Raw genomic sequence first — 25,266 nt, forward strand, 5'->3', positions numbered from 1 at the left:
TGTTCAGTTGGCAGGGCTACAAGCTGGAAGTGTGCTTGGTGGCCCTTTGGTTCCTGGATTTCAGCCTGCTCGGTGTCCATTCGTGTTGTGATTTTATTTACAATTTATAAAATTAGATTATAAAGTGTGATTTGTAAATTGGTCTTGCCTACCGCTAGGTTTTTTAAATGAGAGTCTGGAAGAATAGTGCAAAATAGCAGGGTAGAAATCAGATCAAATTTGGGGGGTGAGATTGCCAGTGTGCTCTTCTCTCAAAGCTCGTTTGTTATGTGAGCACGGGAAAAGAATTATCAAGATATATCAGTGTTCTCAATTCAAAAGTGGAAAGTGATTTCCCTGAGGTTAAATGCCTGTTTGTCACAGTAAGCAGAGTGAATGCATCAGGCGTTTCTTACCAATTTTGCTTTACCAAGGCTATTTTATTTTATTTTTTGCAAACCTTGCCCCTTTCCCCCCAGCAGTGTGTTTGAAGCCAGCTGCGCACGCGACCTGTAGATGCAGGGGAAGCTAAGATGGAAGTGCTTCTCTCTGATCTTGCACTTTTGGAGAGAGAGATAAAATATTTGAGGTATGGTGGGGAGGGCAGGGCCGTGCCCAGCGCAGGGTGTGGTGTGTCGTGTCTCAGCTGCGGTGGAGCTGCATAACCCTGCTCATCCCGAGGTGGGGAAACAAATGGTGATTAAGGCTGCCGGTTCTGATTTTTTCTTTGTGTTACGCCTTCCACACCGATACTTTCAGCTGCCAGAAAGAAGTTAAACCTTGTTAAGGGCTTGCTTTGCTTTCTGGAGGAGTAATTCTTGGTATGTCCTCGCAGTAAGCTCCGGGCGGCTGCGGTCCTGACGGCTCAACGTTCGGCAGCTCTTCGGAAGAGTCAGGTTTCTTGTCTGCTGCTGAGGAAGTCTGTGGTAGCCACATGCAGCTACTCTTAACCGTTGTTTTAGGACCTAATTACTACTCTGCCTCTCTTGCTTAGTGAAGAGGAAGCTGTCAGCGGTACTTCCCTGCTTTGAAAGAAAAGGGAATTCTTAGAGCTTTTTTTTCCCATGCTGGTGGTGTTAGTCATAATCACTGTTCTCCACAAGTGTACTTGTGTACCCAGTTCCAACAAATATTGGTCTCACTGGAAACAAGTGCTGATGCTACAGTAGTTCACTTCCTCCTAGACAAAAAAAAAAAAAAAAATTGTTTGTTTTTGTTTCTTTCGAATTAGCAATGCCATTATATGCAAGGGTTTTTTCTACCAAGCCCATGTAATAGGACTTAATCACTTCTCGTTTTCTTTTTTTAGAACTCGGCTCCTCAGCCAAATAGTTTTGTTCATTATGTGCAGATGTTTTGCCACTTGTTTGGGCCATTTTTTTTTGCTAAAGCTTTTTAGAGTTTCTAAACATTAATTTTAACATAGACTGTGTCCTTTCTCACCATGGGTCAATGAGTATTTTAAAAACTGCAAGAAAAGGATGAGAATTTAAAATGCCCAGGCTTTTCTGGGGGGGGGAAAAAAAGTTGTGGTTTTTTTTTTTTGTTCAAGTTGTGGTTGGTTTGAGGCAAACATGTTTAAAGGCTTCCTGCTTGAGGCTCCTAATTATATGTAGGGCATATTTCAGTGAGGGGTTCTTCGGGGGAGCCTAATACACAGGTAAAGCTTGAGCTGGCTTGGGACAGCATCTCGTGAAAAGCCCCCCACTTTGGGGGTAAGGAGTCCAGGATATGCTCTGCCTCTGAGGAGTGTACTGACTTGCTTTTTAGCAAACTTTTTCAGTATTTTTTAAAATCATTTGTTACCAAAACTCTTCTAATGCAGGAACACTTCTAATCTGTCTTTTGGTGTGTTCAAAGAGACTTGGCTTAAAAGAGGGGTCCTTCTCCCCCCCACACCCTTGTTGCTTCGGGTATGTCAGCATAATCAAGTAAAATTGATTCAAGATCATTACTCAGTATGTGTCTCTCCTTCCATTGCTGGTTCGCTGGGTTTTTGTTACTCAGTTTGTTGGCTAGCAGCACTAATTAAATGTAATTCTTTTCCCATATCTAATATGGCTTACTGTCAAAGGACCAGACCACAACAAAGCTAAAAGCCATTTGTTTGGCAGACTAAGGATGTTTGTCTTTGCCTAGAAACATTTGTAGAGCTCCTGTTGACGGAAAATGAGCTGTTCAACAAGTTGGGAGTAGTTTTTTCATCTCGGTATTAAAAATTAAACTGATAAGCACTGTTTTCAGTTGTTTGTCTGCCTTTATGGTCTCATTGTGACAACTAAGTTCCTAAAACTAAGACGTGCTCTGTATTGAGAACCTTCACGTTACATCTGATGTTAAACCACCTTCTGTGTTCCTGTAGTAGAGAACCTCAGATGTGTGGGCTTTTATCATAACTGGCTGTTTGCAATGAATTTTACTGTGTGGTGATAAGTACTACTTCATCTGCTAGAACTTGATGCATATAATGTTTGGGGGGAATGAAATCTGGGAATCCAGCATTCCGTGCAAAAGTTGTATGATGTTTTCTGTTGTATTCCTCGATCAGAAACAGACTATAATGTGTAATACAAGTCAAGCACTTGCAGCTATCCCTGTGAAAGCTGCTGTCTGTGTCATGGTGCCACACGTAACATTTAGACTGATTAGGGGAGCACAATCTGAGACCTAAAATTATAATAAAAATTTTGGTGTTGGGTGTATCCTATTCTCAAGCATTTTTATTTTTAATTTCCTCTGAGACAAAAATAGTCTTTTTTTAAAAAAAGCTTGTTTCTGGCCACCCACTTTAATAAATGGCTCATATGTAGAAGCTACTTTTTTGACATGCTTCATTTGGGTTAGTAATGCAGAGTACTCGTCTTGTGGACCAATGTTATATTTCTGGCAGCCAAAAATGCTACATGAGCCTGACTTTATCATATATAGACCATCGAAGTGTACAGTGTACAATGGAGGAAGCAGCTAGCTCCACCCAAGGCAGCATACTTTATTAAAATAAAAATAACAGTAACAAATATATTCATTTACGTGATAGTATTGTGACATTTACCCTCATTTTTACTTTCTTATTTGACGTTGCCCTTGGTTGACTCTCCTTGTTTGGTGGCACCAGTTATGACTGCGTATATTCCCATACTTAATCGTATGAACATATCTCTTTTTTTCAGGTGGGGAGGGTGATGATAAATAGGCTGACGGCTGAATAACAGCCAAGGTCTTCATCTTGCAGCAGCAGTGGAGTTGCCCTTGGTGAGAGTCTGACTCAATGGGCTTTATCTGAGTGTTGGGGGTGGAAGATACCAACAGTCGAGAGCGAATTAAGCAAACTGTCTTCAGAACTTTAAAATCTGACCAGAGGCTTTCAGTTACATAAACTGTGAGTTTATAGGTATTAATAGAATATCAGTATACCAGTTCAGCTGACCTGATTGAAAAATAAGAAAAAAAACACCTTATAGATTCAACTGCTTTTAAATTTCTGATGATCAGATAAAGATGATGTAGTCTACCATGTCTAATTGTATATGAGAAAAATTCTCCCCAAATCTTAGCCTTCACAGGAACATCAGAAAGCAGAGAATGGTTAGAACAACTGGTCTCCAAATTGTGATTTTTCCCTTCCTATTTATTTAGTTATTTAAATCTCACTGCCCACATTTTCTTTTATTAAAAGAAACAAAGGCACAAGGATTTTGTTTTGTTAACTCTCTGGTTGTTTTCTGTTTGTTTCCTGTGTTTAACTTTTTTTTTTTTCTTTTATTAAGTGTACCTACATGTTTTTGAGTCACTAGTAAGATGTGTAGACATATTAAATGTCTTCAATTTATCTGAAATCTGACCTGAGGCAAATCTTGCAGCAGGACTTTTTGCTTCCTTACTGTTAGTAACAATGCTGTTATCTCTTATTTGCAAAACTCTTTTCTTCTCTCCCGTGTCTGTGTTCCTGTGGAGCTGTGGACTTTGGTTCTGCTTCAGCCTCTTTACATTAAGTTCAAGATGATCTGTTAGGTTACTGGTATTCCTGTAGGAGTTGGTGTTAGGTGTATAATAAAACCTCTTGATTACTCCTGCTGTTTGAAACATGCTGTTAGGAAAAAGAATTGAGGCTTAAGAAGCATGGGAGGAGCTGTGAAGGGAGAACAGGTACACACTTGGCCGCAATATAGCGTGTGGCCTAAAAAGGTAATTCTTTGGGTTTTCCAAATACAATAGTATTTGCACTTCAAGTTCTTTCATAATATTTTTTTTTTAATCTTGGGTCTTTTCTGGGAGAAGTGGGACTACATTTACTTCAGCTTCATTAAAAAGCACTGTTTTACATTGCAACAACACCACCTGTGGCATTTTTAGTATTACGCTTATGGTCTTATGTGCATCTTTTAATTGCCTTTTGCAGAAGAGGGTTTTCAGAGGTGAAAATAACTATCAGCTGATCAATAATAAACTGTTTTCATTTGTGGTTTGTTAAATGTCGTAGATGTGTTATTGTCCAGTTGCAGGATGGCAGTTTACTCTGTGTGACAGGCAAAGTTGAACTCTTTGGAAATAACTACTCAAGCGAGACCCTTGTCGTATGAGTCTTGGTGTCAGGAACAAGATCCTGACAAGGAGTCCATGGCCGATGGATACAGCACCATTAATCTAGTGTGATGCAGGAGCTTGAAATGGGCAGTTGTACTCCCTCACCGCCCATCCTGCCAAAATAGATGTGCCAGGGCAGGCAGGGGGTTTTCTGCAACAGAAAACTAAGAGATGGAGTCTTTTAGTTTGGGGGAGTCGTGTGTTTTGTGAGATTTTTCTGCTGAATTCGTTCCTGGACCTTGTGCCTCAATCTGTGTTTACACCAGGGCTTTGCGTAAAGGGAAGCGGCACAATCCTGTTGCGTAGGGAGGCGGATGGTAAAGAGGATGAGAGCAGGCTGATCCCTTTGAGACTCTACCCCTGAAGTAATGGTCTTTCTTCTGTCTGCTGGGGATTGTTGGGTTGGGAAGACACTGTTTGTGTTCTGCCCTGTTAATTTTGGCAAGTACGTTCAGCGTGTTGTACTGGCTGAGCAGGCTCGGAGGCTGGATGTCTGGCTGGGAGAGTCAGTGGAGCTGCAGTGACAAACCCAGGACTAGATGCTGCTGTGCCTCAGTCACCTTGCAGGAACACTTCTGAAGGGCTGAGGGGGAGCCTTGCCTCCCTGTCCCTCCTTAAAACTTGCTTTTTGGTGATGATGTTGGATAACACATTTTTTGTGTGATACAAGCAGGTGGTTTTTTCCCCCTGTGAGTTCCTGTCTTTAACAAAGTATTGAAGTGTGATGAGTTCATACCAGTAACACAGTGCAGTGGTCTTCAAAAGGTGTTCCGGTGGGGGTTCATGAACTTTGGAAACAGTATTTTCTGTGTTGGGGTGAATGATTGTGTGAGATGTACTTGGCCAGCAAGAAGCTGCATGGGCTTGTAATGGTCTTCTGGCCCCAAAAGTCTGTGAACCACAAAGCTAAGATCACTTCTCTCCTGAGCTATCTGGAGCGCTTTGTGGGTTGGTTTGTTTGGGGAGGGGTGTTAAAAGAAGCAGGCACTTAACTCTTAACCTCCAATAAGTGTTTATTTAATGAATTTTATTGAAATGCTAATAGTAATGTTTGCCCTTTGTGTTTCAATAAATATATCAAAATGATCAGGCTTTAGGAAGAATGGGTGTTACCTATTTCATTAACTTCTTTCTTTCATGTTATATGTTTATTTCAGCTCTTTAGAGAAGTAAGAATAATGAAGATCCTAAATCATCCAAATATAGGTAACTTGTTTCTTTAATATGATTTCCGGTTGTGGACAAATGTTAGCTTTTCCACTGTTAAAATTGTCGTGATATGAGTTTAAAAGATGATTCTGCAATAGGGTGTCAATTTGCTGTAAAGCACCAGTAATAAATAGTTTTTCAGAGCCGTAGGTTGAAAAAAGAAACCCAAAACACAACATTTTGGTCCCTTTGCACACACTGTTATTTGTGTAGATAACTGATAATATTTTCCCATGAAACAGAAGCAAAGTATTGTTTCTTGAGAAAATGTTCTGTATGGGTTGACCGAATGTCTTACAGTATGTTCCATTTAAGAACATCAGACAGAAAAAGCTTCTTTAGAGTAATAGTCTGATATTGTCAAGCAGCAAGCAAATAGGGTTTGCTCTGGGTTTTCTTTGACTGAATTTTCTATGGGGTTAAGATGATACTTTTCCAGCTAGTTAACTGATTAATAAATGGCTTTCTTTTCTAGTGAAGCTATTTGAAGTCATTGAAAAGGAAAAAACTCTCTATTTAGTAATGGAATATGCAAGTGGGGGTAAGTACCTCTCTGCTGCGATGACACATGTAAACAAATTGCCAAGTGAGAGAAAGCACTTGTTTTCTTTCAAGTTTTGCTTTCTTTTTCAGGAGATATTAATGTCACGGTGGTGTAAAATCCTAAGCAAAATCTGTCATGCTTTCTGAGACTTCTTTGGGCAACAGAATTAATGAAAGCTTTTAAAAGCAGCTTCTGAACTTACTGCAACATAGTAACATTTGCTTTGTTTTCATAACTCGGAATTAATGGAAATCTTTATTTGGCCATCCATTGTTCCTCTCTGTAACAAATGCCAACCTTTTTGATTTATTACATTCCGCTCCCTACCTCTGGTGTCCTATTTTGTGTAAGATATTTGGTAAAAACACGTTCAGATAAAACATTTTCTTTAACTTTTGCTTCAAAAGCACAAGTACTGCAACTTCTATTTTTTAGATGTTGATGGCATTTCACGTATCTTTATCATAGACCTTTTACTGTCAAGAGTTGTTAGGCTTAGCCCTATGCCAGTTTAGGAAGAACTTAAAAATTTGTTCCTGATTGCAGAGGGTGGGGGTGCAAGCGTGCATCGTGCAATTCTAGCTCTGGTGAAAATATCTTGACATTAAGGTATTTGGGCTTAAGTTACTCCTTGCTGGCTAAAACCTAATAGCGCTCAGTTTGTCAATGTGACCCTTTAGCATCAGCAGCTGGGAAACTCAAAGTGTTGAGGCTTTTCTTTAGTTTTGGGAAGGAGATAAAAATACTTCTTTTCAGAGAAAATCGGCAACGAATTCTGACTCTGTTAGATTATGTGAAGTTTAACAAATTACTGTAAGTAATGTAGTAATTCTCTACCTGTCTATGGTTTCTTCTAGCAGCTCCCTAAATGCTCAGCCAATATTTGTCTAAACAGAAACAAAGCTGGTAAAATATTGTTAAAATATTGGCTGGTGCAGGTGTTTGTGGAGGTATCTTTGTACGGTTTGATGGTACTAGACTTGAAAGTGAAGTCCTATTGCCATCTAGTGATTAGCTTCTAGGAGGTAGAAGGGCCAGGGATTCTCTAAAGCAGGCAAGATCTTTCTTAGGATAATGGAGAGATATGTACTGGACCAGTCTGAAAGGCCGTGAGCTGTACCCTTTGCATGTGTCCTGTTGTGCAGGACAGGAATGGCTGGTAATCAGGGGGATCAATTTCCCGTGTTTCCTCTTCAGCAAGATACAGGTCACACGTCACATATGAACTCTGTCACTGCAGGATGAAAGAAACTACAGCTACAACTGCAACATTTTGCATAAATTTGGGATTTTTTTTTTCTCTGATGCTATTTTCCCTGAATTATGAAGTGTTAAGGGTTGTTCCTTTGAGGTTTTTGAAGAAACACCTGTGAAATACAGCTGAGAGAGTTACTTGAGTTGGGTATTAAATAATACACTACAGAGAGAAATCAGGCTATTTTGTAGAAAATCCTGATGTTCCCTCAGATTGCTCAGTTGTTGCTTTTCCTACTGTATGACTCTGGGTTTCTTCTTCAAATTTGGTGGAATTGCTTCTTTTCAAATGTTACTCCACTTTTCCCTTGTGAGGTGACTATGTATAAAACAGCATTTTCTCGCTCGGTAGAGAATATTTAGATGTTTGATCCACTTCTGAAGTTTTTATTAATTTTGCATATTAGCAAAGAATTTTTAAAACTCTGCTAGCCTATGTTTGTAGGAGTTCTTATGTACATGATTATTAGGTTTTAGCAAAGAAAATCTCCCATGCTCTCACAAACATGTCAGTGTTTCATGGGCCACTTGACTGCACCTAAAGCTGAAACCTTGTAGTCTGTATCGATGTGCTATAAAATGACTGGATTGATTAAAGGGGGAAAAAAACCAAAACCAAACAGACCACAACAGATCTCTAGTACTGCTTTAGTAATCTCCTTTAGTTGTCTGCAGCCGTACAACATGGGGCTTCTTCAGGAGTAATCCTTCTCAGTGTGTCTTACAGCTCTGATGGATGTGTGATGGATTATGCGAGCGTGTCCTGCTGTGCTCGTTATTGTGACCTTCATCGTGGGTGCATCTTTGAAGCCTTGGTTAAAGCTAGGATTTCTGATTTCGGGTAGAACACTTTCATACACATGCACAAAGAAAAATTCTAGTGCTGCTGGTATGACAATATTTACAGATATCACCAGGTGTTATAGAATCATAGAATGGTTTAGGTTGAAAGGGACCTTAAAGATCGTTGAGTTCTGGGCAGGGACACCTCCCACTAGATCAGGTTTCTCAAAGCCCCATCCAGCCTGGTCTTGAACATTTCCAGGGAAGGGGCATCCACAGCTTCTCTGGGCAACCTGTTCCAGTGTTTCACCACCTTCACAGTAAACAATTTCTTCCTGATATCTAATAAAATCTCCTCTCTTTCAGTTTAAAACCCTTACCCCTTGTCCTGTTGCTACACTCCCTGATAGAGTCCCTCTCCATCTCTCCTGTAGGCCCCCTTTGAGTACTGAAAGGCTGCTGTAATGTCTTATATACATGTTTTTATATATGATTCTTTTTTTGGGGACAAAATAAACCCATGTGAGAGAACCTGAAGTACATGGGTACATGTAATCTTTATTTACAAAATAGAAGTGTGCTGCTCAGTTTCTATCATAAATAATTGGAAGGAAACAGGTGTTTTGTCTATATCCAGCCATTCATTGAGTCTTCTATTTTCTTGTGTAAGAGATGACCGTGTAGTAAATTGTGTAGCACTTGTGCCTTGTTCTCTTGAGCTAACCTGTAATCATAAATTTGAAGTACAGTCATTGCAGTGAAGCTGCTGTGGGCAACTGCTAGAGGGGAATCTCTAGATTCTGAAATTGCCATTAATGTATCTCATTATTGAATTGTAGGGGAAGTGTTTGACTATCTGGTTGCACATGGAAGAATGAAGGAAAAGGAGGCTAGAGCTAAATTTAGACAGGTATGTATAACATTTCTATACATCAGCTCCTGCCCTCTCCCCCTCCACCCCCTGGTTTTTAATGCTGAAATGAGTAAAATGGCTGTCTTTCGCATTTGACTTCTAGCAGTGTGAAGCTATAAATGAACTTGCAGCTCCAAGTGAGAAAAAACTTGGGTTACAGTAGTATTTTGAAGGGGTTAGTAGACCATTCATTGGGGCTAGTTTCCTTAGGGCTGGGTACCACGGTGTCTAGGAGTGCCAGAACACAGTGACTGCTTGATTTGGAAGTGTGTTCTGCTCCAAAATTCATTTCCTCTGGGTTGATTTCATATATCCTTAGTTCAGCTGGTCTGTAACCTTTTGAAAGTTATTCAAATGTAACAGGCTACAAGCTGGCCAGTGTCAAAATGCAGGCAGTGCATGCAGTAGGTGTTCGTTCACATCCAGCCTCTTATGTGAAAAGATGCAGTTTAATAATTGTACTAAAAAGTCACAGGAAAGTAATTTCTAGGCTTATTGGTTTAGCTTTATTTGTGATGTGTAAACTAGCCCTGCAAAGATGTTGGAGTTTCATTGATCTGTAAAAAGCATTTCCAGTCTACAGTAAAGCAGTATTGAACATAACCCGATAATTTTACATAACTGATTAAAATCCAAATCTCTGCTCTTGTAACATCTAGAGTTTCGTTTGCAGATCTGACTGTTCTGCCTTATTTTGTTTTGTGCTGTTGTGCAGAAATTTGTAAATGTATACATTATTTCTATCCCTTTTATCACTTGGATAACTCAGATAATGTTGTGGAACGTAATAAATATCAAAATTATACTCCTGCTTAATGACACCTTAAAATAATGGACAGGGATGAGAGTGTTCTATTGAACGGGATAGGGATTTTAAACTGGTGAAATTGTGGTAATGATGTGACAGTTTCACTGTTGGAAGGGGGTGCTCAGATAGGTTTGCTGCTTAAGTGTAGCCATGCAAAGGTAGAAGAAATTTGATATAATATGTGAGGCTTCCAGGAAATTAACTAATGACTTCCACAAAATGCTTTGTGAAGAAAACTTTTACGCTTCTCTAGTGTGGGTTACGTGGCCAAAGGAACAATTTGGGAACTAGAAAACTGTGCCACAGCTGTTTTGCTCCCTCTCTCTCCAATAGCAAGAATTTTGAAAACAATATAAACAATAAGCTCAAAAGTTGCAATGAAAGTAAAGAAAAATAGAAACGTATTTAACCCAACATAAGGAGGCAACAGAAGTGTTTTGGTGAAGTCCTCATTCCTTTGTTTTCTCTCATCTCTTTAAATCTTGCATTTACCCTCTTTATCTTTTGAGAAAATAAACAAAAAACTACCCCACACCAAAAACCAACCAAACAACACAAAAAAAAAAAAATGCTGCAGACTTTGTATCCCCAGAAGTGATTTGTGCTCACTGGAGTTACACAGCTTGATAGTAAGGAAAATTTTTCTTCTTTTTTAACAAAGTCTTACATATCTTTTTAAAGCTGTTTCCCACCCTTTCATATTCCGGCAGGTAGAGAATTTTCCTTTGTGATTGAGGTTTTTCTGCTGTGTGTTTCTGTGCTGGAGTGGATGTGACGGGTCGTGGAGCAGTCGTTCTCTCTTCAGCCCTCTCTTCTAAATCCCACACTGTTGCCTTGTTCTTTGTAATGTCACTTGAAGAGCTTCAGAGTAACTTGAGAGGATTTGCTGTTCTCTCTCAGATGTGAACGTTGAAAACTTCTACTCGTCTGGTTCTCTGCTCTTTGTCCTCAGTTTCTTTTATCAGGAGTAGTGTGGAAAAAGATCTTGCAGTAATTCCATCAAAATTGCATATTTGTGCACAATTACCTTTTTTTTTATTTTTATTAACAATTCAACTCCCCTTTAAGTAAAAACTTGTGGAAACAGGTCAAACATGTTTTACAGGTACACTTAGTGCTTAATTTTATGGGATAATGTGAGCAGTACAGGATATGTGTAACTTCATTTTTCAAAACCAAATGTCAAGGGAAAGAATTCAAAAGATTGTTACCTGCTGAGCCGGGTATTTGGCCTGTCGAGAGCTGGTTTTATGTACTTCACATTCTCACCTTGGTTTTTTTCATTTTTTTGTACTTCGGTAGACTAAATGCTGTTTGTAAACTTGAATCCACAGAAATATACAGGAATATGTTTTCTGTTTCTCCTTATAAGTCTTGTCTCCTGGCACAGGCAGCTGTACTCTGTCCTCCCTCAACAGCTGACTTCCCGGCTCCCGAGCTCAACAATTTTAGAGATCTCAAAGATAGAAGGTTCTTGGGAAATTCAAAAGCATGAATGCCTGGAAAAAAAAAAAAAAGAGAGAAAACCCTTGTAATAACCCAAGGAGAGAAACTATAGTATGAGCATATTGCACTTTGCTGGAGAGAAGAGCATGCGCGCCGGACAGAAGTCGGGAAACTTTGATCAGAGCTTGGCATTTATTAAGACTCGGACTCTGACGGGGGGACAGTGTCAAAAGAAACTAGATCTTGCTAGGTTTACAGGTCATAAAACTATTCATTTCACCTTGCTGTAGTCCCAGAATAGCTTCGTATAGCTTTTAGCCATTGTTGGAGAGAGAATGCTCTCTGTAGACCTTTTATCTGATTCAGTGCAGCTGTTCTTATGTTAGATGGGGACTTGTGACATAATAGGGATTTATTTTTTTTAATTCACTATCTGGTTTAAGAGACGGTGACTCTCTTTAAACTGAGGAAACAGTTGTGCCATGGTATCGAGCTCCGTTGTTACAATAGGTTGTATTATATCTTGTATTCGGATCATGTTTCTTCTTTCAGTAGATGTGACTTCTGCATCGAGCACTTGTGTTATATCCAAGGAGGCGCTTCCTCTCTAGTGGGCAAAGAGCAGAATTTGGTAATTCTCCCCTCTTTGCTTGTTAAAAAAAATTTGGTTTTGTCTGTTTGGGTATGCAATTCTTAGGGTTTTTAGCAGGAAAAAAGAATATAAAAGACGGTGATCACGTTATTCCAGTAACCTTTGAAAAGGAACACAGGAGAGGGTACAAACACTAAAAATACAGCCATGCTCTGCATTTCTCCATTTCAAGCTCCTTTTGTGCAGCCATGTGTGCGAAATTCCAATCCAGAACGTTTTGCATTCTTAAGGTCACCTTGTTTTTCTTTCCTTATTGCAGGCTTCCAAGCAGTTCTGGTTTGATCTTGCAATCCTTTTCCCATAGAAAAATCTGCCTATCTGGATAAGAATTAACACAAAAATGGGAAGCCAAAACTTAGGGCAGGGGGTCTCTCCACATCCACGTGTATTGCTTCCCTCTCTCCCTTTACTGCAGCTGATTAGATCTGGCCTCCTTCAGTCTTCCTACTCTTTCCTTGCAGAAGCTATTCAGAATTTTTCATGCTGGTAGATGTTAGGACAGATCTTGGAACATAAAAAAATCCACAAAATACATCTTACTTGTATGTTTCAGTGAAGAAACTAAATACTCGTGACACTGTGAGAGGTCATTTATCTCTCCTTTTGTCATTTAATCCTTATGAGGAATGGTTTGTCTGCCTAGAGATAACTTGTTCTAACATGTTCTTCAAAACCTGTGATTATACAGATCTTTGAAATCCCTCCCAAGAAATGTATTTCAATGCTCCAATTGTTATCTCGAGCAGAAAGGTCTGCTGTTCCTTCCCCTCTTCTCCCCACCTGCCGAGCATCAGCAGATTTCTCGCGCTCACGTAGGTTGGGGGCGAGGGGGGTGTCAAGGGAAACAGCAATGGAAGGTGGAAGACAAGGGACTCAATCCAGAGCAGCCATGCTTTGTGGTATTTTTCATTCAGTTTTGACTGCTGTTACTGAATTATTAATCACAGAATCTTCTAGGTTGGAAAGTACCTCAAAGATCATCTTGTCCAACCGTCAACCTAACTGACAAAAATAGACACCCACACAACAAACAAGGAGCATCACCATCACTAAACCATACCTCCCAGCACTACATCAACCCGTCTTTTGAACACCTCCAGGGATGGTGCCACATCCCTGGGCAGCCCATTCCAGTGTCTGATAACCCTTTCAGTGAAAAAATTTTTCCTAATATCCAGCCTGAACCTCCCCTGGCGCAACTTGAGGCCATTTCCTCTTGTCCTGTCACCTGTGACTTGAGAAAAGAGACCGACCCCCACCTCTCTACACCCTCCTTTCAGGTAGTTGTAGAGAGCAATAAGGTCTCCCCTCAGCCTCCTCTTCTCCAGGCTGAATAACCCCAGCTCCCTCAGCCTCTCCTCATAGGACTTGTGCTCCAGACCCCTCACCATCTTTGTCGCCCTTCTCTGGACCCACTCCAGCACCTCAATGTCTTTTTTATGGTAGGGGGCCCAAAACTGGACACAGTACTCGAGGTGAGTTATTTCCCTTCCGTTTAGATTGGATTCACTTCTGGAGTCTCTCTGCCGTCCTGTTGCAATGCAGAGTAGTTCAAAAGCATCTCCAAAGGAAACTACTGATTGATCATCTGCTAGACCTTACGCTCTTACATAGTCAGAGTAAAGGCAGTTTAGGAGTGAATGGTATATTGCTGTGTCTCTGCAGTCCCGAATAAAGCTTGAGGTGTTTGTCATGCTGTCAGCCTTGGAAGCCCCTGCAGAGTGAGCTTGTGACTGGCGCTGAAGTAATGGCAGCGCAGAGGAGAGGAAGGAAAACCAACAAGATGGTACAAGTGATGGCGTGGGAGAACTTTGGCAGTTTCAGTAACTGTAAAAAGCTGAACTGGGAGTCTGAAAGAGGGAGCCAATATATAAAGGCAGAAATGAAATCAGGATGAAAGCATAGGGAGTAGAAATACTTCAACTTTTCTTAGACTGTTTGGTTTCTAAGGTGGTGTTTTGCACATGTGTAATTCATTAATACAGGGGTACAAGGATGATAACATCGGTGCTGAAGTTTCGAATGCAAAATTGACCAGTAGGTCAGTTCTTTGACCTACCAAAAACCTTACTTTCACCTACTCTAAATACTGGGTGGGAGAACCATTGCTTCTTACCAGTGCAGGAGGATGTTTACGCTAAGCTGGGCGGTCTGATCATGAGTTAATTTTTTGTAACAGTAATGATATCTCATCTTTCTGTGTTGGAATCTTTGTGATCTTGAACAGAGAATGGAAATATATTTATTTAAGTGTAGTTATTAAATTATTTTTATGTGCAGTTCTCCTTATTTTAAGAAGTCATAACATCTGCCTCAATTCTGACCATGCATGCATGACAATAAAATGTGTTTGATGGCACTTGTGATCATGCAACAATAAGACTTTATCCAGCTTTTCCACGTGTGTAGAGTTCTGCAGCAACGCTTATGACTCTAAAGCAATGTACTAGGACAATGTACTGTGTAAATAGCTTATATAGTTTGCTATATAAAGCAGGAAAACCTTAATGATATTTGGAAATTATGATGGAAGAAATTACTCCGTTACACTTGAGAGACATAGAGAGTTTTTTCCATTGAGCATGCTACTCTTGTACGGTATACAAAATACAATAAACCATATGCTCTTAAACAGCAGGCCTCTGTCAGATGCTTAGTAGCTTCTCACTGCATCAGTTTTGAAAAACAAGCTGTTTCCCAGTAGTTTCTCCAATAGCTAAGCCCATTTCTTACCCTTTTCTCTTCACGCTGTGGCATGAAAAATCACCTTTGGAGAGAGACTGGAAAACTTCAGTCTAGAGGGAAAGCTTTTATAGCTGTATACAGTATTGGAATGGAAATACTTCAGTAACCTTTCTGAAAGTCATTGCTTCTACTGGTCTATAATTAGCCACACAGGAAAAACAAAATCCTCTTTCAAGTATAGTGGAAACCAAATAGATCAAATAGCAAACAGCTAAGTTATTTAGCAGCTTTCCCCCAAATGCACTGGTCACTGTAGTAGTTGGTCATGTAGTTCTGAGTAGATAAGTACATGTCATATTCAGTAATAAATGTTGAACCTTTTGATTAAAACTCCTGTTTCTTTGAGATGTCACTTATATAATTGGGCTTTTTTTCTCTCCAGATAGTATCTGCAGTGCAGTATTGCCATCAAAAGCATATTGTTCATAGGGATCTCAAGGTGAGTAGGAAAAAGTGCACGAAGCGTGTGTGTGTGTCAGCTTCCGCACCTGGGGTGTGATATTTATCGTGATGATAAAATGTAGTATATGTTAAACTTTCTGATTATTTTTTTTTGCATGCGTTATAGCAAATTTTGAGGTGTGTTTACAGTATAGAACCATTTCAAATAAAAGAAAGAGGATTTGTAAGACTTTTAAATACAGAAATTTAGAGGCTGCTGAAAGAAAGATTGCCTCTCACCCTGTGGTCAAATTCAAATCTAATGCAAGTCGGTGTTAGCTGAGAGATCTTTAAATAATTGGAAAAAAAAGGTAGTTTCATAGAGGTATGACAAGTTTTGGTCTTCAACAGAATGAATTATCAGTTGTGATGATGAAACTGAGGTATGGCTTCTTTGTAGCTTGGCATGAAATGGTATATCCTGTCTTTAAACTATGCCTTTTATAGTGCTGCCACATAATTTGTTCAACATGTCATAACTTTGTAACTTTAAAAAAAAAAATCTACCACCAAATCACACTTGAAAAAAGCTTGAAGGTTTTATAAGTTACTAACCTTTTGTAAGAATGCCACATAAATAATGAATACTAAGGCTGTGTGTTGTTTTCTTCTTAATAGATCAAAATAGTAAGTTACAACAGAATCATAGAATAGTTTGGGTTGGAAGGGACCTTTAAAGGTCACCTGGTCCAACCCCCATGGTCAGGGATGCATTTCTGTGGGGAAAGCAGATAGTGGTAGCACAGTTTTCTGGTAGCATAACAGCTCCTATAGTCTGAAGCTATTGTACAGAGATTTTTAAAATAGAGGATATGTGAATTAAAGACTAAAGCGTACCTGAAGACCTTGCAAGGAAGGGAATGCTAACAGATATTTCAGCTTTTTGCCTTTTAAGAATGAGTAAAACTAGACAGTAGCATTTTAAATCAAGTATCTTAAGTTCATCTTACCAACCTTTTTTTTTTTTTCTCTTCCAGGCTGAAAATCTACTGCTAGACGCAGATATGAACATTAAAATAGCTGACTTTGGTTTTAGCAATGAGTTTACAGTCGGAAATAAACTGGACACCTTTTGTGGCAGCCCACCATATGCTGCTCCAGAGCTCTTTCAAGGGAAAAAATATGATGGACCTGAAGTAGATGTTTGGAGTTTAGGTGTTATTCTTTATACCCTTGTGAGTGGATCTCTTCCTTTTGATGGACAGAACTTAAAGGTGTGTTTTTGAAGTACATGTTGGGCATGACTGACTAATGTTTTAAGTGATTTGCTGCTTACAACTCACTGTCTGTTATTCTTCTGTTACCAAGGAACTTAGGGAAAGAGTGCTAAGAGGAAAATACAGGATTCCTTTCTACATGTCCACAGACTGTGAAAACCTCCTCAAACGTTTCCTGGTGCTAAACCCAACAAAAAGAGGCACTCTAGAGGTAATGGCACAAATAAGGTCCATCAGAAAGCTAGACGTTATATTTTGCAAACTGTATTTTTGAGCTGTAACTTTTTATTGTCATACCCTTCCTGAATAGTTTATTTGGAGTGGGTTCAGGAGTAGAGGATTGTTGAGTAAAGCATATGGCTTTTTTTTTTTTTTTTCCTCCTCATGGAGGAGAAAGGCCAAAACAATACTGGCTTCCACAGACTTCCATAGTCAAGCCTGGACCTGCAGGACTTGTCAGAGTTGTCACACTGCTCCTGGTCTGTGTTACGGGCTTTTAGCTCTCAGCTATGTGCTAGAAGACAGCTGATTGGGAAGTTTAGCTTGATGTGCATAGTTGATTCTCTTCACTGGAGCAAAACAAAACTGAGTAGGTGCTGGGACCTGTTCTGGAAAAGAAAAACAAGAAAAGGCCTTAGTGTTTTGTACATGGAGGAGGGGGGAGTTCATTCAACAACTCGTTTTCTTTGCTGTGAAGTGTATTTTATTAACAAAGCCCTTTCTTTTATAGCAAATTATGAAGGACAGGTGGATCAATGCAGGGCACGAGGAGGATGAACTTAAACCTTTTGTTGAACCAGAACTAGACATCTCGGACCAGAAAAGAATAGGTAATCAAGTATTTTTCAGAATATGATGCTGTTCGCATGATGTGAGTGAGATTTTTTTCCTCTACCACTCTGTATTTGTTTGCCCTTTGGAAAAAGTAACTAATCTTCTAATATTGATATTTCTTTAGGCTTATGTTCTCAGGCTTAATTGTTTTGTGTAATTCTTTAAATGTCGTAAACATTAGAGTGTTTCTGTTACTTACAGAGCATATTTGTTTTTAGATATTATAGTAGGAATGGGATATTCTCAAGAAGAAATTCAAGAATCCCTTAGTAAAATGAAGTATGATGAAATCACAGCTACATACTTACTGCTAGGAAGGAAATCATCAGAGGTAAGTACCATTCCGAAAAATGCAAAGAAACAAAGGAATCAAGAAGTGGCCTTAGCAAAGTTAGAAGCAAAAATTAAGTCAGTAACTATAGGCATTCCTGCAAAAAAGTCTGTTAGATTTAAAATTACATTATTCTAATCATCAGTGTCAACTGTGCAAATGGTGCTTTATTTGTTCTCACCCTGATCTCAGTCAGTAAACTCTTGGTTTTAGGTTCTCAAAACTGCCTTGCTTGCTCAGCAGTTATTCCTCTGAAGGACTTCATAGGCCAATTACTGTCCTGTCTAGTCTGGGAGCTCGAGTGTGAATGTGCCAGCTGTAAATATTTTGAGTTCTTGCCTTGTGGATTACCTTTCTATATGATGCTGAGAGGGTTTGGCATCAGTAAGCTGCTCTTGGTTCCTCAGCTGGAGGAGTTGGTGTGGTGGCTACTAAATATCTACAAATATCCTCTCTTCCTGTTTAAATCTAAGAGAACTCTGAGGAGAGAGTACTGAAAGTAGAGATGGATTTTCTTTATCTGATTGTTCTTTGAGGAGCTGCAGATTCCACTGAGTTTCACCTCAGACAGTTGCACAAGAATCTAAGAGAAGCTGGGGCCTCTAAGCATCTTTCCTTGCTGTCACAAAATTCCCTGTGTACCAGAGCCATCTTCCTTCTGCTTCCTTGTTACTGCTTCCATAATGCGATGGATGTTTAATTTGTTTTGTCTGAACTCCCTGTTTTAATATTCTCATTTGTATTGTAGTTGGATGCAAGTGATTCAAGCTCCAGCAGCAATCTTTCACTTGCCAAAGTTAGGCCAAGTAGTGATCTTAATAATAGCACTGGACAATCTCCTCATCACAAAGTTCAGAGAAGCATATCTTCTAGCCAGAAACAGCGGCGGTACAGTGATCACGGTGAGCAATTCTCATTTTCAGTGTTGCAGAATGTAGTGACTTCCAGTTTTGTTCGGTTTCTGATTTTGTCTCCATCCCCCAAAGGTAAGGAGGATGGCAACAGTGTAGGTCATGGCACGGTGGTTAAATAATTTACTAAATAATTTTTTTTTAATTGGTTTTGTTATAAAGCCTTCAGAAACAGCCTCTAGAGGAAGACTGAATACACCAATTTAATTCTCTTGTTCTGCCTTGTGTCATCCCTTGCATTCCTGACCGTGCTGGCAAAGTCTTGTTACACACATTGAAGAGAATGTTGCAACCCCCTTTTTCATGAAAAGCACAGCGCTTCTCCCCCATGCTCTTGTATATTTGTTCAGCTTTTGTTTTCTTCTGGCACTAGTAGGTCAGCTTGTGTCTAAAACTTGAAAAAATGTCAGTTTGCCAATATTTCTTGTTTCCTGAGGGTAGTGTCACTTGATTGTCCTGCAGGAATTAAATTTCTAAAGATCAGCGACTCGGGCAAATTTAGGACTCTTCGGCTTAATGAGTGTGCAGGATAGTGGCTTAGAGTTTTCTGAGTATCTTAAACATCTTCCTGCCCAGACACTAACTCATAAAAGGAGTCTCTGTTTAGGTCTACATTTAAATACATCAAGTGCATCCAGAGGTTGCTTTCCTTGGGGAAAGTCTCCTGGTATGATGGTTATTGTGGTTTGTGATGCTTTTTAATGATATATCTATAGATATGTTTATATATATACCTATATATATGTATTTTAATATGTGTGTATATACATACACTTTTTGATTAATACTTACTAAAACACTGACTACAAAGTTGATGTGTCTTGATGTATCCTCTTCTGAGGAGATGTAGCTGAGACAGCAGGGGCTGCTGAAGGGGCTGTCTCATTCTTGGGTGTCCTGGCACACCCATGGAGGCTGGTGGCAAACCACTGCTGCTTCTGGGCTAGTCCAGGAGCACAGCCACTGGCCATTAGCACCACTGGTGGTCCAGGGTTGCGTCACCAGGTACCTGTCTCAGGAGCCCAATTTTATCACAAATTGGCTTGAACAGCATGTGCCAGCTTTGTTCTAATGAAGGATCCTCTGATTTGGATGAGTCAGTTCCCTGTTAAGTGTCTTCAATATGATTCTAAAGGGTTTTTTCCTGCCAAGCCAAAGCAGTACTCAAACACCAAAAGACTCCATTAAATTCCTAATTCTTTCAATCGAGTGATATCTTTGCCTAATGAATTAGCAAGGTAAACAAAAGAAAGTGACATATCTTTGAATTAAGATATAAGGGGAACCCCTACTGGAGTTGACTTGAATATCAAATCTGTCAGATTTTATTACAAAATGGGGGAGCATTGCTTCAGGGTGTTGTGTCTGTGTGTTGTCATCACCTCCCTCCTGTTTCCCCCCCTACCCTTAAAGAGAAAGGAAAAAAAAAAAGTTTGGAAAGTGTTTTGTTTTTCACAATATTTTACTGTCTTCTGAAATGTGTATATTTCAATAATTTAAATAACTGCCTTTTTGCAACTTTGATTCCCAGTGTTAATTCTTTTGATTCTCATGTGTGAATGCGTTTCCGTTGTAGGGAAAAATAGCTACTGAACTTCTGAGAAGAAAAATCCCTTTCCTGTTTCTTTTGGGTTTTTTTTAGCTGGACCATCCATCCCCTCAGTAGTGGCGTATCCCAAAAGAAGCCAGACTAGTACTACAGACGGTGACCTCAAAGAGGAAGGAATTCAATCAAGAAAATCCAGTAGTAGTGCTGTTGGAGGAAGAGGAATTGCACCAGCTAGTCCAATGCTTGGAAATGCCAGCAATCCCAATAAGGCTGATATTCCTGAACGTAAGAAAGGTTCGGCTGTTCCTAGGGTAAGTAAAAATGCTTATTTATCAAAACCATGAAATATTTTTGAGGGGTGAAAAAGTGTGAAACCTGTGATTTATCAGTGGTGCTGATTTTACTTTTCATTCATCGAGAATAAATGTACGTATCTCATACTGTTGCCTTTTTTTTTTCCCATGCATTAGTCAGCTCCTCGAGTTACCTCTTAATATTCCTGAAGTAGTCAGTAGGTATTAATAATTAGCACTAGTAGCTATTAATGAACAGACATACTTTGGGTATTAAAAATCATTTCGAAAAAAGAAGCTGAACCCAAAGGCTGTCCCCTGAAATTTCCTGAGTTATTTCTGATATCAGCAACTACTCTTGTGTGGCCTCCCTACAGAAGAACAAAATCTCTGGTTTTATTATTCTGTTTTATAGTTTCATGTGTATAAGGAGCCACCTCATCTTTGTTCTCAAACAGGCTATTCCAAGTCATAGTTATGTATATTCAGTTTATCAAAGAAATACAGCTCCAAAAACTGTTTAAAGGTGTATTTCAACCTGTATTTAAAAGTAGGGTGCCTGGCTTTTGTCCTCGTGGGTTTTCCCCACCTGCCCCTAAACCTCGACAACAGCAAAAACCCCACACTAAGGTGCATCCCCTGTGAATCTGCAGGGTCGAGCAGTAGGCAGTGTGCCGAAAGAAAGAAAATCCTTTGTTTGGTTTGGCTTTATCTTGTATACTCTGGTGCCTCCCTCTGAGGCAAAGCTGGAAATCTGTTTTCACATAATAACTCTTGAGTCTTGCTACATTTCTTTTCTAAAACTCGAGATTTTGTATTGAAAAGCTTCCTTCTTTTCAAAAGAAATAACTTCCCAGTCCTTTATTCAACTTGCAATGGAGTGGTTTTGGTTTTTAAATTTTTTTTAAACTTACCCACAAAGCTGTCATACTTGCTCATATACCATAAGTGCACCATAACTTAGAACAAATGAGAACAGAACTTCCTGAGCTTACAGCTTTTTCACAATCTGAAGCAAAAGAAGTAAAATAAGATTTGTTTTACTTTTTTGGCTCCATATTGTCAGTTGGCTCAGTTGGATGACAGTGGCTTGGCTGAAGGATTTCAGCCAAAGAGATTCCTTGGAAAGACACGTCTTCTACTCCGGCAGCTGTTATTCATAAATGTGAACAAGAGCTCATGAGGACCCTTTTCTGATATTTGTGGTCTCCTGTCCTTTCCCTTGGTTTATGATCAGTCCAGAAACTGTTCAGATTTTGTTTCTTCTTACATGACAGTTCATCAGAGTCTCAAAATGGTAGGATAATGAAATCGGTTTTGTGCAACGTGGGACCTCACTAAGTATTGTGTAGTTTACATTTAGTATCTTCAGTATTTTGATGTGCTGTTCTACTCCACTCCCAAATCCTGGGGATTTATTCCAGTAGTCTTGTTTCAAATTCCTTGCTACTGCAGCTGAAACAAAATTTGAGCTCATAACCATAGGATACTTCTCTCTTCTGATTCAGTGTGCAACTGATGTTTTTAAAAGCAGTGCAACAAGGTGGAATCAGACTTGTGATGTCACTCAATTGACTGGTGATTAATTAATTAGCTTAAAGTTGTCTCTTTATAGCTCTTCATGTCAGACCATACAAACTCTTAATTTCCCCCCCCCCCCAAAGCTAGAGATAGGGGGGTTTTTTTGCCTTCCTGTTGTTGGGGATGGAGGGAAGCACTGACTTCTTACACAATTCCTGGACCTGATTAGGGAGTTTTATTTCTTGCAGTATTGGCATGCATCTAGAAGGGAGAAAAAAAGGGATATTGGAGTTACCATATCAGTCCTGAAGTTGAAAAAAGTTTGAGGGGGAGAGAGTTTGTGTTCTCACTGAGCACTTAAGTCAGTAATATGATAAGAAAGGCACTGAAGTGACAGAAAAATACTGTTTAAAAAAATTATTAATTTGACAGACACAGCAAGAGTAGTAGAACTGGTCCTTGGTGGAGACCCTTAGCCAGTTGTGTGCTGCTGTTATTTAATGACAAAGCTTACAAGCATGCACTTAAGGATAAGAGTTGTGCTTGTAGAGCAGATAGCTCAGTCTGGGCTTGGAGTACAGGGCTCCAAGCAGTACTTCTAAAGTTGACAGCATTTAAACTCTTGCAAACTAAATAGTTCTGCAAGCTGAACAAGTGCACATCAGAAAGCTTCAGGTTCACCAGGCAAATACCAAATTAATAACGAAAACCAGCTACAGGGGTTGCATAGTTAGCAGCAAATAATAACTCCTTGTTTATTGCTCACAGCTTTGGGTTTTTCCTCAGTGCTTGTAATAAGGCTGCCCCAGAGCCCTTAATACAGGTTTAAGAAAACTGGAAGAGGAAACTAGATGGTATGTTTGTAAAATCATACAGGACCAAAAAACATGCTAGTGCTCTTAATTTAGATTGGTTCATTATTGTAAGTCAGAAGCTGATTCTTTGAAAGGTTTTCATCAGTCCTCGCCTTGGTGTCTCTTAATGTGAAAAGAGCCTGCCTAAGCAGAGGGCACAAGGCTCTGTAGGAGAAGAGGAGGGTTCTGTACCACAAATTCATCCTTTGTGCTGTGGCTGGACCTTGTGCACGTGCTCAGAAGTCTCAACATGTGCTTTTGCAGTGTCAACACCTCTTGCAAAGGCGGCAGATGATGCCACGAGAATGTATGCAGCTGACCCTAAACCCCTAGGGGTTGTTGTTCCATCAGGGAGTGTGGCTGATACCAGTTCCAGGCTTCCTGTGCTCTGCACCTGTGCAACTTAGTCATGGCCAGAGATTAGCAGTCTGTAGATTGGCTGGACAAAAAAGTTGTAGCTGAAAGGTCATACACAAAAAAGTGTGAAGGCCCCAATACCAAGACTGTGTTCCTACTCAAACTGAAATGTGAAAGCTTGAAATGCTTGAATCTCCTCTCATGACCTCTGACATCTGAGCCAAACAGAAAAAAAATATATATGGATCCTTCTGTCTCTGCATTCCAGAAAGAGCTGGGAAAGTGCATCTTTAAAGTCCTCTGTTTCCAGATACGAATCACAAAACATGTCCGCTTCCAAACCTGAAAATGCATAGTCTTTAAAGGTTTATCCAGCACAGAGATTGCTTCTTGTCTTTCTAGATGTGCAGCATCACAATGCATTTTAGTGTTGTGTGGTGGCTTCTCAAGGGAAACAAATACTTAATGCTCAAAGGGAGCATGTGGAAAGAAGTAAACCACCCGTTATTGTGCACGTATCCCACCAAAAAGCCACTGTTGGATATTCTAGGTGCTTCATTCTCTAATGTGTTCAGGAACACAGAACAAACTGATATGCAGATATTAATATACAATACTTCAGTGTGCTATTGGTTTGCAAGGGCTCCCCAGAGCGTCTTGGACAGTGTGACCTCTCAAGAACCTATTAAACCCAACTTCATGTTACGTGCACGAGTTTAGTAGAGAAAGGGGAGTTTGCACAATGACAAATATCAGAGGAAAGTGGAAGAATCAATGAGTTAGCTTAAAGACATGATAAGACAAGGGGATGTGTAAGGAATAAAGTACAAGCAGTGGGCCAGGAAGACTTTTTCTGGTGCTTTGGCACATGTCTATCCCTAAAGAATATCAAGTGGAGAATACTTGAGAACCCTTCAGACCGCTACATACTACTTATGATTTAATTAATAATTCTTTGAATCTAAAATATTCTTGATACTCTTTGTACTTTTTAACACTAGGAGATTGTGCAGTTCACTCTGTCATTTTCATGTGTACATTCACGTGAAGATGTGTAACAGGTCAGCAGTCTTTGTTGCACAGTTCACTCTCATTTTCATGTGTACATTCGCGTGAAGATGTGTAACAGGTCAGCAGTCTTTTAAGCAGACAGGGTGGCTTCAGTGTTAAATTTGCAGCTCAGGGTTTGAGTTGCTTAAAACTCTCTGTATAGCAAATATTTTGCCTACAGGCACTGGCGAAGCTTTTGCTGGTGATTGAGAATACTCCACTTTAACAGTTTTATTTCAGGTTCGGAAACAAGAAAGGTTTGGCTGCTCTCCTTTTGTGCTTGAACTTTTTTTTTTTTTAATCCTTTTTATCCTTCTTCCCGTGATTCTCTGCTGTGACCATTTATGTGAAACCTTTTCTTAATGCTATTTTGAAAATCCACTGAATTTCCCTTGTCTATCATAGCAGTAATTCTTCAAAGAACTCCAAAAGGTTAGTTGAGCATGAAGTCCCCTGCCTGATTTTTAGTGGCCATCCTTACTCAACATGTGCTTATCCAGGTGCTGACCAGTCATTCCCTTAAGCTAGCCTCCTCCAAAACTTTCCCCAGCAGTGATGTTTAAAGTTAAGAACCTATTTTGCTTCCTGCTTTGCCCCGTGACTCTTTACTTTAAAAACAATTTTTAAAGGTGTTTTCCGATTTCCAACCATATGCAGTTTCCTGTGTTATGTTCTTGGGGTGGGGAGTAAAAATGTAAGGCTTGCCGGCTTTTACTTCCTCTACAACCTGGGGGTGCATGTTTGTCTGGACCACCATGCTTTTCCTACAGTAATTGCATCTAACATTTTGTAATTCTGTTATCTGTGAATTACCTAGCTTCTCAGTCGTTCCTGGAAAATTGACCGCCAACTTGGGCATATCTCCACCCTCTTTCTCTGTAAAGACAGAGGCAAAGTAATTCTATTTCTTTTCTCCCCTCTAAAGTAAGGTCTGTAGTTTAAGTTCCCCTGGCTCTCTTGTCCTCAATGTATTATGCTTGTATTTAAATGT

General features: G+C 39.7%; 1 protein-coding gene across 11 annotated transcripts in view; it reads left to right on the plus strand.

Annotated features, from left to right (window-relative positions):
- MARK3 (MAP/microtubule affinity-regulating kinase 3) overlaps nucleotides 1-25,266 on the plus strand; it is a 56,692-nt gene that overhangs the window by 12,389 nt on the left and 19,037 nt on the right. For all 11 annotated transcript variants that reach the window (XM_014957489.1, XM_014957491.1, XM_014957490.1 and 8 more), the window contains exons 4-13: nucleotides 5,721-5,769; nucleotides 6,248-6,313; nucleotides 9,193-9,263; nucleotides 15,300-15,356; nucleotides 16,336-16,572; nucleotides 16,667-16,786; nucleotides 17,306-17,405; nucleotides 17,628-17,740; nucleotides 18,489-18,642; nucleotides 20,294-20,511. In XM_014957489.1, the coding sequence (XP_014812975.1) occupies nucleotides 5,742-5,769; nucleotides 6,248-6,313; nucleotides 9,193-9,263; nucleotides 15,300-15,356; nucleotides 16,336-16,572; nucleotides 16,667-16,786; nucleotides 17,306-17,405; nucleotides 17,628-17,740; nucleotides 18,489-18,642; nucleotides 20,294-20,511 (1,164 nt within the window). In that variant the 5' untranslated portion in view covers nucleotides 5,721-5,741. The remainder of the gene's footprint in view (nucleotides 1-5,720; nucleotides 5,770-6,247; nucleotides 6,314-9,192; nucleotides 9,264-15,299; nucleotides 15,357-16,335; nucleotides 16,573-16,666; nucleotides 16,787-17,305; nucleotides 17,406-17,627; nucleotides 17,741-18,488; nucleotides 18,643-20,293; nucleotides 20,512-25,266) is intronic.

Source organism: Calidris pugnax, unplaced genomic scaffold (genome assembly GCF_001431845.1).
Source record: "Calidris pugnax isolate Ruff unplaced genomic scaffold, ASM143184v1 scaffold211, whole genome shotgun sequence".
Classification (NCBI taxonomy): Eukaryota; Metazoa; Chordata; class Aves; order Charadriiformes; family Scolopacidae; genus Calidris; species Calidris pugnax.